This window comes from Seriola lalandi, unplaced genomic scaffold (assembly GCF_002814215.2).
Source record: "Seriola lalandi dorsalis isolate HSWRI2012SDOR001 ecotype SW California unplaced genomic scaffold, Sedor1 jcf7180002054425, whole genome shotgun sequence".
NCBI classification, from domain to species: domain Eukaryota; kingdom Metazoa; phylum Chordata; class Actinopteri; order Carangiformes; family Carangidae; genus Seriola; species Seriola lalandi.
In genome coordinates, this window is record NW_019524978.1 from 807,225 (window position 1) to 834,682 (window position 27,458).

At 41.5% G+C, this 27,458-nt stretch overlaps 1 protein-coding gene across 1 annotated transcript in view; it reads left to right on the forward strand.

Annotated features, from left to right (window-relative positions):
* LOC111658112 (proprotein convertase subtilisin/kexin type 4-like) overlaps positions 1-27,458 on the forward strand; it is a 176,811-nt gene that overhangs the window by 84,961 nt on the left and 64,392 nt on the right. The window contains exons 7-12 of the mRNA XM_023410528.2: positions 12,444-12,481; positions 13,287-13,366; positions 14,288-14,376; positions 18,115-18,287; positions 19,453-19,668; positions 20,411-20,514. Coding sequence (XP_023266296.2) covers positions 12,444-12,481; positions 13,287-13,366; positions 14,288-14,376; positions 18,115-18,287; positions 19,453-19,668; positions 20,411-20,514 — 700 coding nt within the window. The remainder of the gene's footprint in view (positions 1-12,443; positions 12,482-13,286; positions 13,367-14,287; positions 14,377-18,114; positions 18,288-19,452; positions 19,669-20,410; positions 20,515-27,458) is intronic.

Sequence of the window (27,458 nt, forward strand, 5' to 3'; positions counted from 1 at the left end):
TTTATTGGGGTCAAGGGTCAAGCGCGTATACTCTGGTCTCTGGCTGCAGATCAATATTGTATAGAACACTCCAAGGAGCACAAATATTGAATAAAGAATATGCGTAAATCTCATGTCACACTACCTCTCTCCCTCACACACACATGCACGATATATAAATGATCACATGTGTTTATGTCCACATGGTGCAGACACTCAAGGCTGTGCATGTGTGCACACACACTCGCTGAAATAAATATACAAGCTACAGCACAGCTAGTAGCAATGACACATGTATGGACCATTTTGCAGTTCATGTACAGACAGTTAGACACACAAAGGCTCATACTGGTGCTGTTGACCTTTTTCCTTCAGTAGCCAGAGTTCACCTCCCATCAACCCTTGTCTGCCTAACGAGCAAGCTTTGGCTTTTTATAAATTTCAAACCAAACAATACTCACGTTAAGCCTCCAAAAGCAACGACACTTAAATATGATTTAAGTTATTTTGTGCATTAGCTTTTTCCTTTGACAAATCAGCTATTACTGCTAATAAGCCCACCCCTCTGTTATGTAACACAGTGATTGAATGTTCATGCAAAACACAAACAGAGGATGATTTAAAGGTTCTCCATGTCCCATGTTTAAACATCATTATACCATTAATAGTGATACCCTGGTGCAATTACTGTAAACAAATGAGACCATGGACTAGATGATTGGTGGTCTGTATCTCACTTCATCTTTCAGGGAAACACATAGCCTTTGCTCATGTTAACAGTTATTTTTCCACAGGGAAAGAAGCCTTCCAGTTTGATACACCAGTGTTATTGCGTGTGTTGCTAGTCCTCAAAATTGAAACAACATAGGGAGTAGAAGGTAAACTCACTGCACAATATTAAACACTCAACTTAAATTAAGAGAAATGTTTGAAGTGTGGCAGCTGGGGACTGAACGTAAGTCACATCTTTAGAAGAGGGAGCAACAACATGATGTAATCAAAACAGTGACACACAAACCTCCAACGATGAGAAACTTGATGAAGAAGAGGTGGTGGGAATATGAGGTGTATGTTTGATTCACATATTGATTTGAGGAAGGCTACAGTCTCCACATCACTCCACACGAGCCCATCTGCTTTTGTCTGCTGCAATGTTTAGTCTCTCCGGTGGCGTGTGAGCTTGAGTGACATATAATTCAAATGCTTCATGTACCTCATGATTTATTCGCATTGTCCGTCTCCATTGCAGTTTGTCACATTTTATTGATACATCAACTTTTCCACCTCAGACAGATGTAAATAAAAAAATAAAATACCTCTTTGCAATATTTTGACTTTTTCTCAGAACATCCACTTTATTTTATTTTTTCATACACAACGGATGGAAACGCACTCTGTGATGGCCTTGTTTGTTGAGATAATTTGCAGAAATATCTCTAATTTAATGTGGCAATTATCTATTAATATTAACATACAAGACATATCATGTCATGAAGGGTGAAAAGCAAAGCAAAACACTTGATGTTCAAGTAAATTCCTTATATGATCTGACACACATAACAGCAGGAGATAAAGAAAACTCACTAAGTCTGATATGATCCTTTAATCCTTTACCCTCAGCCGTAGCCTTTGCCCCATAGCAAGGACAAAATCCCTCTCCTCGCTACCTTTCCACTTTCTATCAACATGATGACATCATGCTTGTGTGTGTGTGTGTGTGTGTGTGTGTGTGTGTGTGTGTGTGTTACACAACTATACAGCTCCTTTTGACTTACTGAAAAAGGAGACTGACTTCTGAGGGCCCTGTGGTGCGTCTGAAGTCCTCTAAGCTGCTGACCTCCTCACATCCAGAGCTGCTTGGTGGATGTGACGCCTTTGGATTTGGATTTGGATTTGCCTTTCTCTCTCTCTCTCTCTTTCTCTCTCTCTCTCTCTCTCTCTCTCTACCCTTTTGTTTCAAAACAAGACTGAAGCTGAGCATTGTGGAGGGTATTTAATGCCCCTCTCTCTGTCTTTGTCTTTTGCTCTTTTTATCGCTGCCTATCTCTCATTCTCTCTTGCTGTCACCCATCTCACTAAATCAGGGTGACATGACCAGTCCTGGGTTGCTATGGTGATAGTCCCACTGGTATGGTGGCAGTTGCGATGGTAGCGTTCAACGGGTCTCTGTGTGTGCTCATGAGTGTGTATTTCTGTGTTCTCAGAGGTGTGACTTGCCAAGTGGTGATGGTTTGTGTAGTTATGTGTGTTCATATGCCAGTATATATGTGTATAGGTGTCTGCCTGTGCGTGTGCGTGCGTGTGTGCTTGCACGCGTGTGTGTGTGCAGGCGTGTTGTGTTGCAGCCTCCTGCAGATGTTCTCTGGCCCCAGTGCCTCCTGCCAGCTGCTCCGCCCCCAGAACACACACATACACACACACATACACACACACACACTCCTCTTAATTAAGAGCCCTGTGCCATGGTGGGCGACTCAACGGGGGCACGATGGCACACATACACACACAAGTGCTCAAAACAGTCTTTTTTCATGTGTGTTTGGGCGTGTGTGGGGAGATGATCCACTGGTGTTGCCCTTGAAGCCCTGTGGTCGAGATAGTGGTGGTGCTGGTAGGTAAACAAGCAGCTAATCAGGCCTATGTGTCTAATCCACACACTCCACCAGGCAGGGATACTGACTCTCTCTCTGTTCAGCGGGTGTTGAGAGGAGGAGGAGGAGGAGGAAGGAGGTGGGTCAGCAGGAAGAGGAGGAAGAGCAGGAGAAGCAGCCAGGATTTGGTTATAGATGGGGGCAAGGGGGAAGAGGAGGTGAAGGTGGAGGTGGAGCAGATGTGGGAAGTTTGAGATGGGGAGGTTGATCCAGTCAGTAAGGAGGAGGACAGACATCAGCACTGAGTGTAAAAACACAGCCCTCATTCATTTCAATGACACCACTGTACTGACACTTGGGGGTGCCAACGCGGTGCAGGGTCATCCAACACAAAAACACTGTCCCGGCTCAACCTCTGGAATGCAATGCAACTTCATCAGGCACCACAGTTTGTTTGTCAGTCAAATGAATGTACTGAAAGAAAACAACCCTGAGATTACTTTGGAATGTGAACACCAACTTTTGACTGTTTACCCGGCTGTCGTCCGAGAGAAAGATAAAATCACTGACTTTGCGATAACGTTCCCAGAGTTCGATCTTTTACTCAAAGCAGCTTTCCTGGATCTCACTCGTACCTCTAAACTGCTGTGTTTTTTTTTGGCGTGAAACGTTAGAGGGAATGGTGTCGGAAAAACGTTGAAATTTCACTGAGAATTTCTTAAATATTGCAGGAGACCCCCTTCAAATAGAAAATGCTTTGGTAACAGCACAGTAGCATCTTTTTGAAAGACAAACATGTTACCATTCACATTCTGGGATTGAATATGGCAACATAAAGGACAAAAGTCATATGATAAATCCATTATGACTGATATAATAGCCAATGAGTAGGATTAATAGTGGCGAGAAATGTATTAGTCTGTAGAGAAATTAGTCTTTTAATCTTTGCTGTAATTCATTCCACATCTTAGTACACTGTTCTTTAATTAACGCAGATTCACAGTAATCTCACTGCGCATCATGTAATCTTCTTTATAAACAATTAAAAACCATGAAAAACTAAAGTGAATTTAGTGAGTTTGGATGCTCTGATTTTCACTCATTAAATGATCCACCCGCCACTACACCCTAAACATATCGTACCTGCTGCTGCTGCTGCTGCTGCTGCCATTTGTGCAGCATCCATCACGGTTTTATGTCTGTGAGTGTGCAATAGGATATTTTTTAAAGCCAGGTTTATGCCTTAAAATGAAAGATTGAAATACAGACATGAGCTGGCACTAAAGAGGAATAAAGCAGAACTTGTATACGACAAATGGCCACAAGAGGCTTGCATCCGGTTTGGGCAGATTTTCAAAAAGGTTGTTCAATGTATGTAATGTTGAGTGAGGGGCTTAAAGTAGAAAGTTAAATGTACAGGGTTCTTAAATTGATATTCTACTAGTTCTCCCACCTGTATGTTCTTCTGTATTATGCCCTCAGTCCCTCTTCTTTAATGTTTGTCTTAGTCTCATCTAGATTTACTATCACACAGTCCTGCTGCTCTTCATGTTCCTTATTATCTCTTTCTTTTTTCTGTTTTTCCCCCCCGGTTTTTTTTTTAACATCACCTATCCCTCTTAATTCCTCTGTTCTCTCTCTATCATTGTCTCTCTGTTCTCTCTCTCTCTCTCTCTCTCTCTCTCTCTCTGTCTGTCTCTCTCTCTCTCCCTCCTCTGCTCTGTCAGCTCCTCTCCTCCTCTTCCTAACACACCCGGACACGACAGAACACCACGGATAGTTAATAATTCTCTAATTTCCGCTCTTCACGGCGTGTAGAAGGTGTCGCAGATAACCTGATTTATCAGACGGCTATTAGAATGTGAATCAGGGGTATTAAAGCAATGGACATTAACGCGCACATTGTTTAAACAACGCCACGGGACTAATGGATTTCAAAATGAATTTGTCAACACCGTTCCCCGTGAATATAATTAGTCAAATGAGAGCAAAGCAGTGGAGGTAGACCAGAGGAGGAGATGGGAAGTAGTTTAGCAGGAGGATATACACAGACGCTGCAGCAGGGAGCTATGAGGAGTTTAATAGATGGAGAAGTGTACACCGGGTTCTCTGACTATGATGTGTGTGGAGGGATGCTGATGGAGATGAATGGGATTACCAGTGGATGTGTCAAATACTGGGAGAAAAATCACCTCCTTTTCCCCTGAGGGTTCTTCATTTTATGAAAAATAAACAACTTATTAGACATTATGAATTATGCTAACTGTACATCACTGGAGCCGTGCCATTAAGTTCTGGGACTGACGTTCGATATTGTTGCCAATACTTCGATTTTTCAAGCCTCAGAATGAACAAATGGCGGATAATAGTTTCCAGAGGAAGTCAGCACATTTATCTGTGGCACTTGTACAAACTACAATCGGGAGGAGCATCGTAGAAAGTAAATAGTCCATAAATTATAAGGAAAGTTATAATTATAAACTCAGTTTTCATCTGTTAGTTTATTCAGTTTTCTGTTAGCAGGAAACCTGAAGGCTGATGATACCAGCTAGTGTTGCCTGAGAAGCCAAAGCCTCGTATGTCTTATTCTGTGCCATAGAGCTCCAGTGTTGTCCAAAAATGATTTAAAAAAAAGCATCAGTGACCTGCACCTCTGCACTGGGTGAGAAAACACTTCATCACTATGAACATGTTAGATGTAGATGATTTGCTAAAACCAACAGTGTGCAGCAGATAAAGAAACTTACAGAGCTTTTTTTAAAAAAAAAACAAATGAAACTAAACATTTGTGATCTTTCCTCTTTTAAGTTTTATGCCCTTGGTGAATGGGCCTGCGGCTGAGTGCCACAGACAGGACTGCACTCAGTCTAAGTAGTTGGTTTAACATGTGAGGGTTTAACAGTGCACTCAAATTCTCTACACTGGTTCTATGGCTGAAGTCAGGATTCAGTAATTTGCTGCGCTGGTGCCAGAGCGGCGTTACAGATCACACTGCTTCACTTTTTTGCTCTGCTGGCTCTACCTCTGTGGATCTGTGTGTGTGTGTGTGTGTGTGTGTGTGTGTGTGTGTGTGTGGGCGTGTGGCAATGCTCAGATTTGCACTTGTTTTAAATAACAAGAAATCTCAACTCATGCATGCCGACTGATTGACAGAAAATGTTTTAACTCGCAGGTAAAATTTTGAAGGTGAATTTTCAGAAGTAACCACAGTAATGTAACAGCACACCCGTGGAGAAACAAAAGATATTTCTAATAAACTGCAGATTCACATTGAAGGAAGCGTTTCAGACCTGAGGTGAACTAAAGTCCCAACACACACATGTACACACACACACACACACACACACACTCACACACAAACTTCCTCTGCCACCTCCAGCTTCATGTCTGGGTCCATCGCAAGAGGAGAGCTGGCCGCTGGGCAGACAGGGCAGCGGGGTGTGGTGAGGAGGGGTGAATGGGTGCCGCTTGAATACTAATGTCCCACTTTAGAAGCCAACCTTTTCTCCATCCCCACATCCCCTCTGCTCTGTCCCCGGTCTCTCCCTGCATCTTTACCTCTCTGTCATTTCGCTTCAGTCTCCTCTCGTCTGTGTTCTTTTTTATTTTATTTTATTTTTTTTTTTCAGAATCTTTTTTCTCACCTCCCCCACTCCTCCTAAAAGGCCTTTTCCCACTTCTCTCTCCTTCCAGCTTCCCTTCTCTTCCTCTTCACTTCTTTCCTGTCCTCCTGTCCTCCCCGTGCGAGGTTGTCCCGCACCCACCCACGCTCCGTCTCCATCCTTCTATCCAACTTTATTTCTTCCTTTCCACCCTCTATCACTCATCTGTCTTCCCCCCATGTTCTTTCTCTTTGCCGTTCACATTTAAACCCACAGACACACACACACACACGCACACATCCTTGACAAAGCCTGCTAATTACAGGCAAGTGTCCACTCCAGCCCTTCTTAAATACCGAGCTGATTAATGAGATGGAGGTGTAGGGCCAGGAAGTCTCAACCCTTGGCGGGTGGTGAAACACAGCCCTGTCTCTCTGAAGCTCTCTCTCACACAAACACACACACCTTTTCCTTTTCCTTTTCACACTTGCAAACACAAATGATCAGCCCTGTGCAGCTCCATTACAGTAATACTAGTATCAGTGTTATATGCCTTGCCTCATCCCCCATGTATCATAGCCTCTCTCCTGACTACACCCTTTAGTCTCCGAGGCAGCCTGTTGACTTTTGCTATATTTTTTTGTACAGTTACTCCTGCAGAGGAGAGCTAAGCGGTGAGAGCCAGCCGCGGGGGCCCCAGGTGTAGTAAGGGCCTCCTCTGAAGTAATGTCAGTTCATTTTCTCAGAGGCAGCTCAAGCACGACTCACCGTTGGCTCAAAATGGCCTCCGACACATCTCTGTGTCTGATTTGTGTGTGTGTTTGACCCTGAGGACTGGTGTGAATGCGGCGGGAGCAAGGAGATAGAGTGCAGCTGCTGCCGCTGAATGCTGACACACATGCAGAGCAGCGAACACGCACACACACACATACACACACCCGCACAATCACAATCTAGACTGGGTCAGCCAGGTTCAAAGCATTTGTATTCATGTAAGGTTTTGCATTGGCTCCACCACCTACAGTGTTCCATCTAACTGTGGGACGTGGCTTTCTACTTTCACACTCAGAAGACCTTGGACTGTTTTGGAGTGTGTTTATGGCTGTATTTATGGCAGGATGGTGCTACCTGAGCGAATGCACCTGACTGAATGCATTTTCTCACTCTGATCATCCTTGTAAATACTTGAGGGATGCAGTATTTTGATGTGCAAATTGACCCTTGTGACACACCAGCTCTGAGCATACATGTGCTCATGCTGTGCACATGTCAGGCCTGATCCGAATACACATCTCTCCACTGCAGCGAAACATGCACAGACAGCACATACATGTACAGTATGAACATATATACACAAAGCCAAGCCAGAAACCTTCATATATAACAACTACGACCCAGATCAAATGTACCCATGAATGAGAAAATTGACGCCCTACAACTTTATTTAAATAATGGCTTTGACAAATTCAAATCAAGACTTCTCCCCTCATCATTGTACTGAAACACCTCTCATCAAGTCCAAAGTGAAATTCAAATGAACACTGACTACGGCAAAAATTTTATTCTGGTATTATTAGATTCCACGACTGCCTTTAAATCAGTTTGTTGGAAAACTGGATTGGACTGTTGGGCACTATCCTGTTCTAGGACAGGTCCTATTTGAAAGACAGACATTCTTAAATCTCCATTGACAAAATTACTTTCAAGCAGGTCAGCATGACCTGTGCAGCACCACAAAGATCAATACTTAGCCCCTTTCTGTTCAGTCTGAAACCATAAAGCCAGTTTTTTAAAAAGCAAAAACATTAATTACCTTTGCAGAAAGTAGATTTCTCTTTTACTAAAGGACCACTTGGAGCAAATGAATGACTGGATATGCCAAAATGATCCAAATCATCCTGCTAAATAAACTAAGTTGATAGTGTTTGGCACCCAAGAAAAAACAGGAAAACACTGCACTTCTTAAGTCCTTATCTATTTAGACTGTTTGTAAGGCCAGAGAGACAATAGTTAGTTTATACCATCAGCATTTGAAATATTTGTAGAGTTGTGAGATATACAAACATGATCTCATAAAGTTAATCCATGTGTTCATCTCAAACAGGTAAGACTACAGTCTCAGTCTTTAGACAGCTCCACATTTTGCCCAGAAGGCAGCTGCAGGTTCGGTTCTAAGTAATATGAACATATTAGACTGATTCCAAAATTTCAGGATTTTTTAGCAGTGAGTCAAATCCACTGCTTTCTCTCACATGTTTTCTCCATGTGAACCCTCCAGGTCTGCTGACTTTTCCTCAGGTGAACACAAAAACACGAGGAAGCTGCATTTTGTCAATATAGCATACATACTGATCTGAACATGTTCAAAAACTAAACTTTAAAACCATCTGTTCTCTGTTGCCTGTAATTTTTTTCCCTGTGTTGGTTTTTGCAATTCGGTTTATTTTTTATTTTTTATATTTATTATGCAACATGGAAGACACTTTGGACTGCCGCTGAATATGAAATGTTCTTGCCTTGCCTTTTATCACAGAGATCGCCAACACATCTCATCCTATCTTTGTTACTGATGTCACACTCTTGTACTTACCTGAGTGACACACACTGAGTCTGAGGGAGGTTTCATTACAGATTTTATAGTTCCAGTCATCCCTCCTGTCCCTCTATCCCTCATTCATTCCTTCTCCCTCCATCCTTTGCTCATTTGTTACTTTGCCTCCTCCTGAGCAGCTTGACATTAATTCCCAAAGATGTCTCCATCACAAACTTGCATAAGTGACTGTGTCACCTTTGAAACACTGACGTGACTGTGTGATCTCCTTTGTGTTGGGGGCTAACACACTCACATATAGAAACACATGAACATGTGTGAACGCACACCAAGACGTCTTTCTTATAATTGAGTTGAAACAAAGATGAACTCTTAATAAAGCAGGCTCCTTTGCCTCCTGCAGACAAGCAATTCTTTTCACTTAACAGCAGTGAGCCACTGTTTTTATTCATGTGCTGAAGACATTGGAGCTAAAGTCGTGATGTTGTAGCAGAGGATGAGGGAGAATCTCCTGATTTCACTCATAATGAAGTTTAGGAACTAAAACATAAAGAAAAAAAATTTTATTTTACATTTCAAAACTTTAAGGACTCGTGAAATTCCATATGATTGTATAGTATCACATCTCAACACATCTCTTTAACTTAAAGTACACAAAACCTGCTCAGCATCCTCACTTGGCCTTGTGTTCAGTGTGGACATCCAACTTGGCTCAGGCAAGGAAAAAAGTTGGCCACAGCGCTATTCCTCTTGGTCCCTTCAGAATAAGAAATAAGAAATCTATAAAAAATTACTCGACTTTGTTTTTGTTGATTAAAAAAATACTGGTGCTACATTTTCTACCCTTTTCTCATACCAAACCACAGGTGCAGCTACAGCAGCATGTAACCTTTGTCTAATATTTTTTATTTGAAAAATGCTCCAAAACAAAAATCTTCAAATGGAGAGGTGTTGTCAAAGACTTCTGTGACTCAGACTCATTGAACAGCCTGGCATCAGTGCAGAGATATTCCCTTCTGAAGTTTTTTGAGACAGCCTCGCCCTTCTAGTGAATCAGCTTGGAAGACAAGGATGTAGGTGAAGGGCTGGGTGGAGCGTAATGCATAGACTGTATATACAGATGACATCACCCTTAGACACCAATACCTATTTCACTGACACAAAATACAGAAGCACAGACTTCCTCATGTTCTGTTAGTCAATGAAAACCACAGCAATACTTATTATTTGAAAAATCCTCCAAAAGTCACAAGCACCACAAACTTGGCCGCGAGGTCACATTCAGTGACTTGAATTAGCTGAGGTGACGCTGAGCAGACAGCCGGCATCTGTGATGGCACCCACCTGTCACTCAAAGCAGCCATGCCCTCAATTATGCATAACTTTAAGTCTTAATAAAATTAAAACAGTGAGTTAAATTAAAATTCACTCCCTGTACCATTGTCATAGCTATAAAGATTAAAAAACGTTTTTTTTTAACATTTTAACATGGGAGTCTATGGGGACTGACTCTTTTGGAGCCAGACTGTGGTGGCCATTCGAGGAACTGCAGTTTTTGGCTCCTCCGTGTTGGCTTCATTTTTCAGCCCCAAAGATTGCCGCTCGGTGTAATGGGGCGGGGAGAGGGAGGGGTGAGCAGCTTGATTTCCTGAAATGATATTGTAGCATTAGTTCTGAATTGTCTGATTTTTGCTCTTTCTTTGCTAACTTTTCTTACATTCCAACAAACACAATCAGCCGTGTACTTGTGTTGACTGTTAGCAAGGTTTTAGTCTTGAAGCTCATTCCTTGCAGATGAAAAGAGGCGACTGGTGACACCATTTGTCATGAGCGTAGCACATGGCTGTCTGTATCCTTCTCACACAACAGTGGAGTTGGCAATGACGACAATTGCAGCAGTGCACAGGGACTTTAGCGGTCCAAGTTAGGAAAATACACAGAGAAAAATAGAATTTAAAACAAAATCAAACAAAAGTAAGAATGATTAATGATTTGTCCTGAAACCTTATTGCATGGGAAGAAGTGTGTCCACAGTGCTGGACGAGGAGAGAATAAAGCATCAGTGGTTATGTAAAGGACGTAGCAGGTTGACCTGGCGTAGCATGGCACAGCATGGCAGGCTCCAGTGAGGCTTCACCCACCAAAGGCTCCATCCCGCCTGAGCGCAACACAATCAGGCCTCAACAGTGAAACCGACTTCAGGTTACCATGACAACACGGAGGCACTGCATGCATGGGACAAAGGCTGGCAGGTCCTGTGTGTGTGTGTGTGTGTGTGTGTGTGAGAGATTGAGAGAGAGAGAGAGAGATAGAGAGAGAGAATGAGTGATGTGTGGCAGAGCAGGCGCGGCCCTCCTGGGGCCCTCATTCGTTTGTCTCTGGCTGAGACCACAGGAGCCCTGATGTAGCAGAGATGGAGGAGGAGGAGGAGGAGGTGGTGATGGTTGGGGTGAGGACAGGGGGAGGATGGGGAAGGGGCAAGCGAAAGAAAGGCAACTGATGTGGAAAGAGAGGATGATAAAAAGATGCAGGGAGAGGTGTAGAGCGAGGGAAAGAATAAGAAATGGAAAGAGTGGCAGGATAAATAGAGTGAAACATGGGGGACCAGAGATTATTCTGTGCCCATTTGTACGTTCACTCATCCATCAGTCATGTGCAATATCTCACACAGCATAAGCTGGATCTTGACAAAATTCCCTTTAAAAACAAGACTTTACCATTACATTTAAGCAAATTAATTACACCTATTAGTAGGGCACTTAAAATTCAAAATTTTAATGACATGTCTTCCACACTGACAGTTCAAATGACTTCAAACAGAAACCGTTACCATAACCACAGAAAATAATGAAACAATGCATACTTAGGCACGTCTGAATGAACTCTTTTACTGCACCAAAACACTGACAGTAAAGAACTGATATCCTGGTTCCTCCTGCACACTCCTACAACCAGCTATCCTAAGCACCATGATGGCACAGAAACTTATGCAAGTCTTTTAGAATTTATTTTTTTTTCTCTGCTTATATCAGAAAATTACAACCATAATTAGACTTTACAAACTCCTACATATTTTTATTGTTGATTTTAACGTTGTCTTGTAGGTTGTGGACTTTCTCACTCTGAAACTATTCTGTCTAAGCAGCACTTGTCTGTTAATGGCTCCCCACAGGGTTGTGTTCTTTGCCCACCAATGTTTATTCTTTACACCAGTGACTGTAGGAGACAGTGTATGGGCAGGGATGATCCTAAATTTGCAGATAACATAGGTGTCATCACATGAGCTTGTGGTCTAAAAATATCTTAAACCAAGGATTTGGATATTGACTTCAGAAAAACATCACTTCCGCCTTCTCAGACTAGTTGCAGCTCTGGGGAACTATAAGCAGCCTACCTTGGTCGATATGTTGACAAGAAATAGATCTGATTTCCTCAATGATTTGTTGGTAATTCAAATGTATGAAATAGGAAGCAAATGGGCAACACTGTCAAGGTAGCAAGTGACATCACTGGTGAGCAGCAGCCTCCTGTGACATTTTGGGGAGAAAAAAGCAAAAACTATCATAGCGCTCACATTATTGTGTTTTTATTGTTATGTTACATTTTTATGCTGCCTTGCTGCAGAAATGATCTCCGTCGGTGCGGCAATAAAGATCTGAACTGAACTAATGAGTTGGATCTTTGATTAAACTTGAACTCTTTCTTTTCTTTTTTTTTCAGGGTTGGATTACACAAATGAGGACCTGAAGAAAAACTTTGTAAGTAAACTTGAAATGTGATTTTTGATCAATAACTGATCTCAACCAAATTTCATTAAAGCAAAATATCATCACTACAGTTATCTCAAGTAGATCTCAGGGACTGTACAGTGTAATTTCTGATTCAGTTGTCCTTCCACAAGAATTTGTATTCAGTCACCAACACAAACAATTGGATTTTCATTACAAGGAAATCTTCGTATTGACTTTCTCTTAAGCTGCCCAACTTCTCCATTACTTAAAACCTTGGACAATAAGTTTCATATAATGATAAAGCTGCTTTATTCTGTTAGGCTGGTGTTGAGCTGGCTAGCCATAAAGCATATGTGGAGTGGCAGTGTTGTTTGCTCCTGCCTTGTCTTTTATAATCCTATAGGCAGTTTGAAGCATGCAGGCCAACTTGTACTTTGTCAGAGCAGATTGTCTGGCTTGGATAAGCCTGGCTGGAGAGAGAGTGAGAGAGAGAGAGAGAGAGAGACCGGGAGAGGGAGATACATAATTGCTCTTGTTCAGTTTGCTGCCAAGACATCCTCCTCCCGTTATGCCTATATACACTGGCAAACAAGTCATTCAAACATGCTCACTTTTATGAGGCGCACACATAAAACGCACACGCTCACAACTCCTCAGTGACAGTGATTGCCATCAGTCCGAAGAAATATGATGACAGACTACTGTAATTCAAGCGCCAGTATCAAGAGTTTTAAATGGGAATCCTTCATTTCCTGTCGTGCCGTTCGGATGTTTTGTGTTCTGGTTCATTGTCTTTACACATTGCTTCATTTGTTTTCCGTCTGGTTTACAGGAGGCCCTCGCCAGTCTTGACCTGTGTGCTTTACACGGTGTGTCTCCTGATCCCATGCCTGTCAGAGATGAGGAGAATAGGTAATTACTGTTGTCCTTTTGTTTCTTTTCTTGGGAGACTTCAATTCAATTGACCTATTTTTTCAGTCTGTCCATTAACAAAAACAAAAAAGGAGCAACAGTGTAAGGAATGGGTTTAACACCAAACGCCCTGGTTAGTTATCATTCAAAAAGCTTTTTCTCTTGTAAAGTTAAAAATTAAACATATTTTTAAAAATATCCATAAATCATAAATCTAACGTCGTTCTTGCTCGTCTACAGTAAATATGTAAGCTGAGCAGCCAAACAGCGTCATTCTAGAAAGAAATAAGGAAAAATGTAAGATCAACCTCTTATTGTGTAATAGAAGAACAATACTTTTTCATCATATCAACTGGTTAAGATGTTTGTTTTTTTCCTTTTATATTCTTGTTTTAAAATGAGGGAGATGGAAACACCAGAAAAACAAAATAAACTGCATATGCACAGCTTTTCAATCACAGCTACAGTAACTAAAGGGTGGGGTTTAGCGAACGGTCAATTAGTGGCAAACCTGACCATTCAGTAAACTCCACGCCACCAAGTGATATAGACCTCACAGTGTAAGACCACATTGTTGTGTCAAGCTAAAAATAATTTAAACAGATTTTGAAAATGTCATGTACAATGTACGTCAGGTGTCACACTGAGAGGTAATTTATTGTTTTATGTTTTCAGTGCTGTGTATGAACAGGAATTAAGCAGCAGAATTATTTCCTTGGTTTGAGTTTGAGTTTCCAGTATCTTGTGTTTGTCTGTACCAGTCATAAATTGAAGGTGTGCTGTGTGAAATTGTCTGTCCGGGCTTAATTTGGTGTTGTGCTCAGGTCAGCACATCGAGGAGAAAAAAAAAAAAAGGAAAACTCACATCTGTGCATATTCAGTATCAGTTTTGAGGCTCATCATCTTCCCTCTCTGTTTCAGTCACGGGACCCGGTGTGCAGGGGAAGTTGCCATGGAGGCCAACAACTCCTACTGTGGTGTGGGCATTGCCTTCAATGCCAGGATTGGAGGTGAGGAAAACAATATAGCTTCATAGAGACAGTGGGAGGCAGTGCATTGTGGGTGTACTGCACTGGCTATGACTATGACATGCAAAAAAATTATAATTCAAAAGCATTTGTTAGATCTCACTAAGCCCTCTTTTTCAAACTGGACAGCAAGAATACAATAAAAACTAAAATCTCTCACAGAATATATTTGTTTTATGTGTTGTGTGAGTTTGTAGTCCTGGTCTTCTCCTGCTCTGTTAGAGCCTTGTTGGTTTTGTGGGCAAGGGCAAAGTTTCATGGAAGATATCTCTAAGAAAGTCTTCAAGAGTTTTGGTTACAGGTGATGAGAGATATCTCTTGAAAAATAAAAAGAGATTATATCATTTATAGATAAGCACATGCAGTTATTGTGCATTTTGTGTGTGTGTGTGTGTCTATAGCTTTGGCTTTGTGTGAATACGGCAGACTACACGGTGACTGGCTCGCTACTGAGCCGTGCTGACCCTATTTAGCAGCTTATTTTTTAGTGGGAGCTTCAGTAATGGCTTTTTGAGTGTTGGTTGTAACATTGGTGAGAGATGAATGAACTGAACACACAGGATTTTCGGTTGTGAAATCAAAGATTTGTATAGGACACACTCAGAGTGCCATAAAGAACAAAATAATGATGGCTACATGATATGTTTGCGTGAGACACTTTCTCACGGGGCGTCGTGTAGCGTAGTGGTCTAAGCAGGCGCCCCATGTGTAGAGGCTACAGTCCTCGCTGCAGTTGGCCCCGGTTCGAATCCCGCATCGGACGGCCTTTCGCTGCATGTCATTCCCCCTCTCTGCCTCCCTGTTTCCTGTCTCTCTCCACTATACTATCAAATAAAGGCATAAAAAAGCCCCAAAAAATATACTTAAAAAAAAAAAAAAGAAACTTTCTCACATCACTCAGATCTGTACGCTTCAAAATCAATTTCATACAGCGGTGTCACCAGCCTGAAGCATGGACTATAAAAAGACGAATCCCTTGGTTGAACTCTGACATTTGGACCCTGCACTCTGATCCTTAACCCCTCACCTCCCCTCATTTGTCAGAGGCTGATGAGAGCCTCTTGCAGAATTGACAAAAAGAGGGGAAAAAAATCAGTCTGTGAAGCAAGACCACGAATCTCTTTCCACAGTTAGCCTTAATTTCACCTTGCTGAGTCTATTTTATCTCGACTCATAAACAGAGTCTAGCACAACGGAAGATGAAAGGGCAAGACCCAAATGAAAGATGCATGTTGAACCACTGGGTACTGTTGAGACCTGTGCTTGCAGTCTGATGATGAGGGTTGACTGAGCTGAATTTCTACCTCTGTGTCTGCTTTCGCTTTGGAAATTTACTTTGAAATTCTCAGTGCATTTGTGTTTCAAAGTGGCCTTCTTAGATTTGTTGTTTTTGAATCCATCCATAAATGTGATGGATCGGTACAGAGAAGGCAAATTAAGCAGAGTGAATCAGCTTGAAATACATCATGATGCATCGCAAACAGATTATAGAAGACAATTAAAAGATTTGCCATCAGAATCAGACAAACACAGTCAATAGTGTCTGTAGCATCATTGCAGTGTCGTCACTCTGTTGGTGTTTCAGGCAGCTAGAGTCTCAGCTGCGAGTGAAAGCCGTTCCAGCCTGAACCTTCTCTTCCTCTCCTCTTCCCTACAACAGTAGTGGACGTACAAAATGTTACATAATGCGAAGTAATGCGTAAGTCCACCCATGTATTATGTACATTCTGTTATGTTGTCTGCCATTTTAAACTTTGATTGTGTACTCTGTTAGAGTTAGTGCCCTCTAGGCTCCCTGGAGGCGAATAGAAGAAAATACTTACCGCAGCTCTCTCACCCTGTAGCTACTCTGTCATCCACTGATGTCAAAATACAACATTGCATTGTCAGCCCAGGCTACTGCCACAGTCATATTGCCACAGTCATATTGCAAGTACTGAGAGCAGTATTGCCTCACCAGTGTATCGTAGGTCTGAAAATGATTCATAATAATTTCATAATAATAATAACTGAAAATAGTTTGATGTGAATGATAAGGTTGCTGTAATGGTATGACCTCATAAGATGTTCAAGCTCCTCAAGCATCTGTAGGAGTGCAGGCGAAGTGTATTATGTTGCTACTGTAAATTCGTTAGTCACTGAATTTTTAAAATATATGTGTTGTTATTTTATTCAGCATGTTATTGTTACGGTAAAGGGTGTTCATAGCCAGCCCCCCCCCCCCTTGTTTTTTATTTTTTATTTGTGTCAGTGTATTGTAGAGTAAGACTACATCCACTTGTTGTAGTTTTATAACGCGTCTCTTTTGCCACGTTTACAACTTACATCCACACTGCTCTGGAGTTTTCAAGCAGCTGAAATGGAAACGCTGCTGGTGCCGTTGTAGTTTGTTTTGTAGTGTGGACGGGCAGCAACAGAGATCACGCAGACACCCATGTTCACACCTTGATTGGATGTTATCGTTCACGACTACCAGTGGTGAAAGCAACATGGATAATGGATTACAGGCGTTACCACCTTGTTGCCTCTGTTAGCAGTTCAATTCTGCATTTTATTACCACGACCGTCTTTGCTGTTCCTCGTTCGTAGTATTTTCTGCAACTAACCAACTGCAGAGTAGATAATCTGTGTCCTGTTCACACTGGCATGCACAGGCCCGGTGTACGTGGATCGTCATGTGATATGCATTTTCAGGTGTGGTATTATGGATGGAGATTATTTGCGATACAGAGCTAAAACCGTTGCATTTTAAAATGAAAACGTATCAGTGTGAATGTAGCCTATGCTTTGTAGAAGATGTCAAACTAATCAAATGTTAGACGGCCCTCAATATACAGCCAGACACTCTTTTGGATAGCTGGTAATTGACAAATAGTTGAGAACTCCATGACACCTCTTTACAAAAACCGGCTTTTGAGTCTATAAGGGTGGATATAACATGCTTTTTAAAGGAACTCTTTGTGGCCGATCAAGCAAAATCAAAAGCCCCAGAATATGAAAGATAGTTAGTAACAGTGACCCAGACCATCGGGTCTGAAGAGGTTTCCTTTCAGCCAACATTTGCATGGCTAAAACCAGTTAACAATGTTTCAGAAGAAACTAACCAGAGTATAGAAATCATTGTGCAATTTAATTTTACAGTTAACAGTGGCTAAGTCACTTTCACATACATTCTCACAAAAATAGCTTCTAATAACCTGGATCCAGTTCAACATTTTCATTTCAGCAACTGATGATGCAGAGGAATAAACATATAGCGAGAGCAGGCAGAGAGACAGACAGTCCTCTCAGTCAGTCAGAGAAAACAGAGATAGAAAAGAAGCAGACACAGAAACAGACGGTGAGGAAAAGAGAGGAGACCGACACAGATAAAATAACAAACAACACAAAGACAGACAAAGAAGAAACAGGCAGGGCAAAACAGAGACGGCAGACACAGACTCTAATATAGACCAGCTGCTATAAGTGTGCTTATAATATCTTTGTGATAGAATGCAGCAATACTTGAGGTGCATCTTCAAGTATTGCTGCATTCCTAATGTAAAAAATGTTTTGTTGGTGTGTTATCACATTATCTTTTTACAAAATGAATAACAGAAACCTCAGGTCAGGATAAAAAACGCTCCCTCAGCATTTTCATTTGTAGTGTAAATTTGAGTTTCATTCTCTTACAAGCCTCCTTCCTAACTCTGATCCCTGTGACCTTTTCGATCCGTCCAGGTATTCGCTTGCTGAACGGCTCTGTCACTGATGCCATGGAAGCCACAGCTCTGACCTTCAACATGCAGTTCATCGACATGTACGTCTGTAGTTGGGGCCCGCGGGACGATGGGGCCGAGATGGACGGGCCGCACAGCCTGACAGAGCGAGCCCTCCGGCTAGGAGCTCACAAGGCACGGCTTTCATCTCTAAGTTCACACTGGTGTCTGTCGGATGTAAAGCAGACACTCGCACTGTCTGTGCGGCTGAGATTCGAAGGACAAGATATTGAATATTTGGATTATTTAGCCACCTAGATTTAGATGCAAATTCTTCATTTTTTTAAGACCTAATAAAATCATTGTCCATGCCAAGTGGTCCATTATTAGTCTTGACATAAATCAGTAACTGAGTCCCTTTTTTTTGGCGTTCCCAGTTTCCAATGAATATGAAAAACTATAAAGCTGATGCAATTGAATGGATGCAGTTTTAAAATGAAGAAACATTTCTTCTCTTGTTTCTCTCTTTAAAACCTCTCACTCCTTTTAGAGTAGTTAGCACATATAGTTTTGTTTCTTAAATCAATTAACATTAAAAGAAAAGTCCATCCGTTCAGCGAAAATATTTGTTCTAGTGGCACAGTGCTTACTTTCTGTGTGAATGAAGACAGTGCACAAGTTGAAGCAGTGAAAGTTAGTCAGGTCTGCTAACTGCACTGTGACAGTTCCTGGGCCGTCCCACAGTATCACTTTTTTACTTTATGGGACCGTGAATTAAGACGGAGGATCAAAATATAAGCATGGAGATTCATTGCACCTCTTTAGTGGCCCATTTTTCCAATTGAATAAAGTTACACTGACCATGAAAACATTTCATTTCATGAAACATATTTCTAATTAATTTATTTTCTCTCAGTTTACTGCTATTGTGTTTATTGTTTTCTGGCTCATGGTTTCTTTGATTTTTGTCTTTTTTTGTTGAACACTATGCCTGTGATCCTAACACAAAACAAATTAGTGGTGATATGAGAACTAAGAAGACACTGTAGAATACTCCCACCTTGTGTCATTTGTGTGTTGATTAAAAACTACAGATTTCAAAACATGAAAACAGCTGAAAAGATTTAGATAATAGTTTTAGTTCTTCCTCAGACCACGACGTTTCTCTTAGCCACTTGCCCAGTAATGCCTTTCTCATAACACTGGTTATTTTTTCACTCTAACACATACTGTGAATACATGTTATTTATTAGTATGTAATATATGAAGTACTCTGCTGACCACTAGATGGAAACAGTCTTTATGAAATCTGCTCTCCACTTATTCTTTCACCTTGATGTTCCTCTGTTTGTGTTTGCAGGGCCGAGGTGGGAAGGGCAGCATCTTTGTGTGGGCGGCAGGTAATGGTGGAATGCAACATGACCACTGCGGTGCAGACGGTTATGTTAACTCCATCTACACCATTGCCATTGGCGCTGTCACTCAAACAGGGAAGCCTGCCTACTTCGGCGAGCCCTGCCCTGGGGTGATGGCCGTCACTCTGACAGGGGCCAGCGTAGGAGGCCCACTACCTCTGGTTAGTGTGCGTGTTCCGCCTAAAACATCTAACAACAACGTTTATCATTAATGAGTGCGTATATGTGTGTGTGTGTGTCTGTGTGTGTGTGTGTGTGCGCCAGCAGCCCTGCTCTTTGACTCCTCTGAGCTGTGAGAAGCCTGTTAAAGAGCAGCCACTGGTGTGATATTTATAGAGGCCTGCCAAATGACCTAGGTGACTGCTGGGCACACTCACACATAGACACACATAGACACACAGAAGCAAATGAGTGTTAATTGGAGGTAAAGCATGGCTGTAGTGGCTGAGAAAGGGAGAGGAAGAAGCCAAGGTGTTGATGGCGGAGGTAACAGTGAAAAGCCAGGAAAAACATGCAGTGCCAACTCCAGAGCCACAGAAACAGAAAAGCCAATTTTATGAGTGTGATATCACCTTTGTCTGCTGGGATGCGTGCCCGTTTTCACCTCACATCAGGAGTTGGTCAAACCAGACACAAGTTGTGTGTGTTTTTTTTTTATTATTATTATCGCAGTAAAATTGTGTTGACATGTTCTAATGACAGAAAAACTGCTGCACATACAGTAGCTGCTCCAGTGTTGGAACTTTCTGGCTCAATTTGGTGCAAAACTGCATCCTCTTCCAAAGACCATTCCAAAGGAGTGGTTGTGTAGAACAGCTTACATGCACCCATCTTTTTACTGTGTATACTGATACAACATCTACGTAGGCTACTTGTAACATGTTTGGTTTGTGGTTTCTCCAGGTGACTGTGACCAGCATTGGTGATGGCTGTGTCACACAATTTCCAGGAACGTCCAGTGCTGCTCCGATGGCTGCAGGAGTTCTCGCTCTTGTCTTAGACGTAAAGTGAGTGTCACACACACACACACACACACACACACACACACACACATTAATACCACAGTATAACAATAAATGTGATACCTAGTTGATTTCTGTAGGGGCTCACTGTGTTGCTCAAAGACGCTCTGAGTGGCGTCAGTCCCCAGCCTTGTGGTTTGTGTTTATTTGATTTTTTGTCTTGTTTTTCTTATAATTTCTTAAAATTAAGATCACTTTCCCATATAACCCATGTGCCTTTTCGCTGCGCTGTTGCCGGAAAATCTGAAAACCTCAGCTATATTTGTTCTGGGAACACAGCACCCTCTTCCTGTTTTGTGAAGGAAAGCATTGACATAAATCAATACAAAGCTAACAACCTAAAATTCTGCATTCAGGCCAATTGAGACTACGGCTCCAACTAATGAACAGTAGGCAGTTAGTTAATGTTGGTGTGGGGGTCAATCAGTCAAGGAAGTGTATGTGTACACTGTGTATGTGTAGGTATATGTGTAAGTGTATGAATCCTAATGACTTTGGTGATTTTCTCACTTTTCAACTAGCACTACCAGAAGTCCAAGTTTTCACTTATCCAGTGAAAAATCTCAATATCTACTGGATGAATTGGCACAAAATTCAGTCTAGACATTCATGGTGTACATTCTGTGTCTTCTAATGACTTTGATGATCCTCTGACTAGAAAAACTGCTGACTTTCTCATCCACTTTGTGTTTAATGCAAATTAGCAAATGTTAGCATGCTAACACACCAAACTGTGATGGTGAACACAACAGTATACATGCTAAATGTTAGCGTGTTAGCATTGTCATGTGAGCATGTTAGCATGCCGATGATAGCATTTAGCTTAAAGCACCGCGGTGCCTAATTACAACCTTACAGAGACACTAGCATTGCTATGGAGTCTTAGTCTTGTTTCACTAGCCGTTCTCTTCGCAGATATACAGTATGCAGATTTACAAAAAAATTTAAGTCCATTTCCAGGACAGCACCCTATGTTGTAAATCAGTCTAGCAGAATGATTATTTTCCTTTTTGGTGTATAAAATAAAAAAAATAATGAAAATGCCAAACATTCATCATCTTCTCTAAACTCTAAGCTGATGTCTTCAAATAGTTTTTTTGTCTGCATAACAGTCCAGAACCCACAGAGAAAGGCAATGTTTTATATTTTCACTTTATAAATCACTATAAGATAACTCAAATTTAAAATTTAATAATGACTGAAGATGAATTTTCTGTCAGTTGTCTAATCAATTACTCAATGAGTTGACAAATTATTCCTGCACTAAAAGAGACTGTTAAAAGAATTGTTAAATTAAAATTCCTCATTCATCCTCAATTCATCCTTTTGAGTTTTTTCCTACCATGTCTCTCCTCCCCATTTTCCCCTCTCTCTGTTTGTTTTTTTTTAAGTCCCTCTTCTGACGTAGATCATCTTTTTCTCCCACCTTTTCTTTCTCTCTCTCTGTCTAGATCTGCAGATATATATCCTTTGCTCTTTTTTCTTCCTCTCCCTCCTTTGTCTTGCCTGCCACTTCCTACCATTTCCCAAGCCTCCTTTTTCTTCATCCCTCTTAACTCGCCAGCTGTCGGTGCGGCCTCAGGCCTGGTGTTTTGTGGTGGTATCAGCGGCGTCTACGCCTCCTTCATGTTATGGATGGTACTAGAGCCTGGCTTTACTGCTCCAGCTGTCATGCCACAGCGTCTCAGTCTCAGTCGCTTGGCTGTAAAATGGAGCGCGGGTCCCCTGGGCGAGGCGACTCCCAGGACATTACTGTTAAAGGCTTTGTCGTGACCCGCAGCTACTGACTAAACTATATATCACCTCACTCGCTCAGATCGGCAGCATTCTGCTCACGTCTTTATGGAGCTGGGTTCTCTCTCTCTCTGTCTTTATATCTTTCTGGGTCTCTCTCTCTCTCTCTCTTTCTCTGTTTCTCGCACTTGCTCATTCTGTGTCTCACTCTTTCTCCTCACATTTCACACACACAAACACACACACACACACTCATATGTTGTGCCATAGTCTCTCTTACACACATGCAAACCTGGAGTTTTTTCTCTGATACCCATTCATCCACAAGCACCAAACCATTTGTTTTTACAGACATGAAGGTACTTTTGATACTCTGGGACCGTAATACATAAAAATCTATATGAAACTACATCAACTCAAGTATTTCAGTTTAAAATGTAAACGAAATAATTAAGATTATCAACAGAATGTGAAAGAACTTGACTTTATGTCAAAGACGCCTGCGTATTTGGTTGCAGAGATATCTACTTAAGTTAGCATGCTAACCAGCTAGCCGCGGCCCGTTCCGTCATGTGATACCACGTTTTATCTGAAGAGGCGGTGGGGAGTCACTGTTGCGTCAGCCCTCAGTCCAGCATGAGAGGATGAAGAAGTGATAGAAATACTGTAGATGCAAAACAAAAGTTAACATTGACGCTGTTTTCCACCGCTGGAGACAGCGCTTGGCAAGTGAGGGAATTTATTTTGAAGCCAAACTCGCAATGTCTTTTCTTAGTTTTTTTTTCTAATGATCTAATGTAAAATAAAGTTTTAAAACCTCTAAAAATCACAGGTTTAACTAGTTTGTGTTGCAGTGATGATAAAAAAGTCTCATATCAGCCCAATTAAGAGGCAGAATGTTGAATACAATTAATGTTGCTCACACCAAGAGGACTGACCCACATGCCATTTTAGTGTCTTTTGTGTAGACTTGCTATAATAGCATATACCTATAGTTCTATTGAGATACATATAATCTGTTTATCTTTGCTTGTTATGTTTGGTTATTAGCTTGTGGATTTAATCCCTCTGTGTAGCTCTCTATTATCTCCACCTCCATTTTCTCTGTATGCAGCTTTTCGGTGATTAATGAAGAAAACTGCTGCGCTTGCGATCTTTTGGTTTGTCTTTGTTTGTTAACCATAAGAAGCAAGCAACTTGACAAGTTGTTAAAGTTGTCTTGGTCACTTATTTTAATTGATAGCAATAGTAGACGTAGGCAGGAAACATCAGGAGAGAGAAGATGACTTGCAACATAAGAGTATGGCAGGAAATGAATCAGGGATGATATGTTGCGTCTTAACCACTGGGCCACCTGGATGCCCATTTTCTGTCATTTCCAGTATAATGTGAAGGTCTTCTGCTGGCAGCAGTTGAAATTACAACATACAGTGCTGGTGCAAAATAGCAGAGAGCCTAAAAGGGCGCACAGTGTGTTGTCTGTGTTATCAGAATGGCCTTCAGTGCTTTATTGCCCTAACAGTGTCAGGGTGTCACTGTCTCTCTCTCTCTCTCTCTCTCTCTCTCTCTCTCTCTCTTTTTCTCTCTCTCTCTGACGCTATGTCAGCCTGTCTGTCTGTGTTTCCATCCGTCTCCATCCATCCACCCTGACGGCTGTCCAACAAGCCATCAGGGTGAATCAATTCTTCACTCATCCAGTTTGTCAGTCTTTCTGTCTCAGGCTGTTTGTTCACTTTATCACCTTGTCAGCCTCTGTCACTTTATCTCTGTTTCTCTCATCCATTCATCAGTATGTCTGTCCATTTTCTGGAAAGGAGCTGAACATTTGGGTTTATTCCATCTTATTTTCTTGGATTTGTTCACCTGCAGATGTCCACCTTTCTATCCATCTCTTTATGCCTCTGCTGAGTTTATTTGGACATGGGTTGTCTCATCCTTCACTTCAGTCACTCTATCCAGCAGTGAAAATATAAAAAATAATATTTCAACCTCTTTTTACCTGTTGGTCAGTTTAGCCATTTAGTGATAGTAGACATGAAAATCAAAATCATCCATTTTGAGTGATCCATGTAGAGCCTGTGGGCCACTTGCATTATCCAAAGTAAAAGGACTCATCTTTGTCAATACACGTTGGTAATGGATTTTATTGTGGGGCCTTTTGATTCTTAAACTGTAAAAATGATGGTACGTTACAGCTGAGGTCGGTAGAAATCTAGAAAAACCCAGGATTTGAAAATACAGCCGCCCTCCTGCAGGTCTCCCCTCATGGGTGAATGCACGTGCATCATACACGCACACACATCAACACAAGCCACACAGCCTTTGGCCACGGTTAGCAAAAAGCCAAACTTTTAGCAACATTCAACATAGTTACTCATCACCTGCTTTCAAGGCAAATCTACCTACACATCAAACCACTAAAAGACATTCAGATATGACAGGAAAATGAAGTTAGCAGCCTGTTACCTGTCCAGGAGAAGTTCAAGAAATCAGTCTCTTCACAACGATTCACTGATTTTGACACGTGTCCATCTGAAGTGACATGCACGTACATCCGCATTTGCATAGTCTGAAAACAGAGCCGACAATAGGTGCAGATGTCTGGTTTGCTCTCAGACCACTTGAATTACGATATGCTGAAACATTTTGTACATAGAGTTTTGATAGATAGATAGATAGATAGATAGATAGATAGATAGATAGATAGATAGATAGATAGATAGATAGATAGATAGATAGATAGACTTTATTTATCCCCTAGGGGAAATTCATGATTTATGATGTCTGTCTTCATTGTTTGACGCAAAGTTATTTAATATTAATATCATTATTAATACTAAAATCATTTACTGTATGACGTCATAAAACATCATAAAACTCATGTTGTGGATCACTACCTGTACACCCAAATTACATTTTTCTTTAGTGTAGTCTTTCCTTTTTGTTCCCTTTTTCCATTTCCTCTCTTTACATTGAATGAATGAGGGAAATAATGTATGTCCTGTGCTCTGTGGGGCGTTGACTAGTAATCAGCTGGTGATGTCAGTCAGGAGAGATGCATCCACTCACTCACTCTCACTGAGCTTAACTCAACTACTGTTACACACACACACAATCCTTGGTGAGGTCGTTTCACATGCTAATGTGTGTCATTTGAAATGCATTGAAGGTCACTGGCATGTATAACCTCTTACAAATACGTACACAGCAGAGCTATTTGACTGATAGTAAGGCAAACAGATGTATATCAAGATAATCTGGCTGTTCTCTAACATTGGGGTCACAGTCACTCTGTCAGTGATGCGTCAGTCAGAAGGTGAACTAAACTGTTTTCTGCTCTGTCATACACTGATGTAGCTGCTTAAAATGTTTCCAATCAATCCTCTGACAACAGAACTGTTTACAAGTTAATATATTTAGATTTTGATCAGCTTTTATTATTGTTGTGTGTGTGTGTGTGTGTGTGTGTGTGTGTGTGTGTGTGTGTGTGTGTGTGTGTGTGTGTGTCGGTGTTTCCCCCCTGAATGTCATAGGATGTTAAATCATGTTTTTATGTCAGGACAAAGTAAATATTTCACATCATCACCATTTCCACCTTTCAGCATTTCACTGCTTTCTCTGTATTTGGGGAAAAACTACATCCATGCACGCACACACACACACACACACACACAGTGTGCAACACAGTATGTTAAAATGCTGTGTACATACTCAACCTAACAACATGCAGTATTCATGCACAGCAACTACTACACAAGGACTTGTACACACACATACAAATGGTAGAAGTGCTGGTGTTGCAATGAGACACATGTACACACACACACACACACACACACACACACACGCAGTACATACATTCCTTATGTATATTGAACTCTCAAAACTCATCTTTTTGTGTGTCATAAACACATGCATAAACTGGTGTTCAACCATAGACAGCCATGAACACGCATGCACACACAGACATCAAGAGACAAACAAATACAGACATCTAGAAACAAACTGTCCACGGTCTCACAATCATACAAACACACACACTCGTTATGTGTACATGTACTCATTAGCTACAGAAATCAGGGCTACGCTGGTGGAGTGTATTTAAAGGAGATTGCAGGCATGCAGTTATTGGACTTGGCCTAATTGATAAACCCATTAGTAACACTTGTTCAGATAACATGGGAGGAATCTCAGTCTGCTCACAGTCGCTCCAAATGGGTTCACTTAGGCTTAGAGTGCAGCACATTAAGAGAAGATTACAGAGCGATGTGGAGCGTCTAACCAGTCCACGCCTCGCTGCTGTGAGATTAATAGAGACAAACTAAGGACAGAGATGGCGGAAACATTGGACTCTGACACTGCACAGGGTGGGGACACTGTATATGTGTGTAGCTGAACAGCGGTGAGTGTTTCTATGTGTTTCTATGTGCGCTCATCTCACGTGTTTTTGCGCCATCATGACGCAGTGGGTGATTGGCCTTCTCATGTGAATATGTGTATTTGCCTATGTGTGTGTGTGTGTGTGTGTTTGCTTCTGCTGTGTGTGTGTGTGTGTGTGTGTGTGTGTTTGCCTCTGTGTGGGTGGATCTGTGCTGCTCTGTAAATATAACCACATGTGTGTCAGTTTCTCTGCCTTTTAACTAAAGCAGCGCTGTGGCTGAGCAGAAGATCTTAATGCGAAGTGTCCAAGCAGAAGATGTGCTGCCTGGGATGAGACATTGGGGTTTAAACTGCTGCCTGTCTTGTATCAACACATTATACCCTGCTGACTAACAAGCTCGACTGTTAGTGATATCTCCTTCAGCTACTGTTGAAAGAAGAAGAAAAGACGAAGAAAATTGAACATGCTGAGCTTCAGTAAAGCAAGCATCAGAATGAATCTCAATCTCTTCTGGCTGCAAATATGTTCACCAAGCTGATGATAGTTCATTTTTTGGCTGCTCATGTTTTAAATTGGACCTTTTCAAGCCAATGAATTACAAATATTTAATGTTTCTTGCGTTTTGTTGTTGATCATTTTTTAGCCATGGTGTGCACGGCTGTAGGGATGGTAATGTTGGTCGGTCCATACTGTATCCGTGATAAGTAATAGACCAGTGGGGTAAGGATATGGAGAAAGGCATGTAAAAGTAATATACACACACACACACACACACACACACACACACACACACACACACACACACACATATATA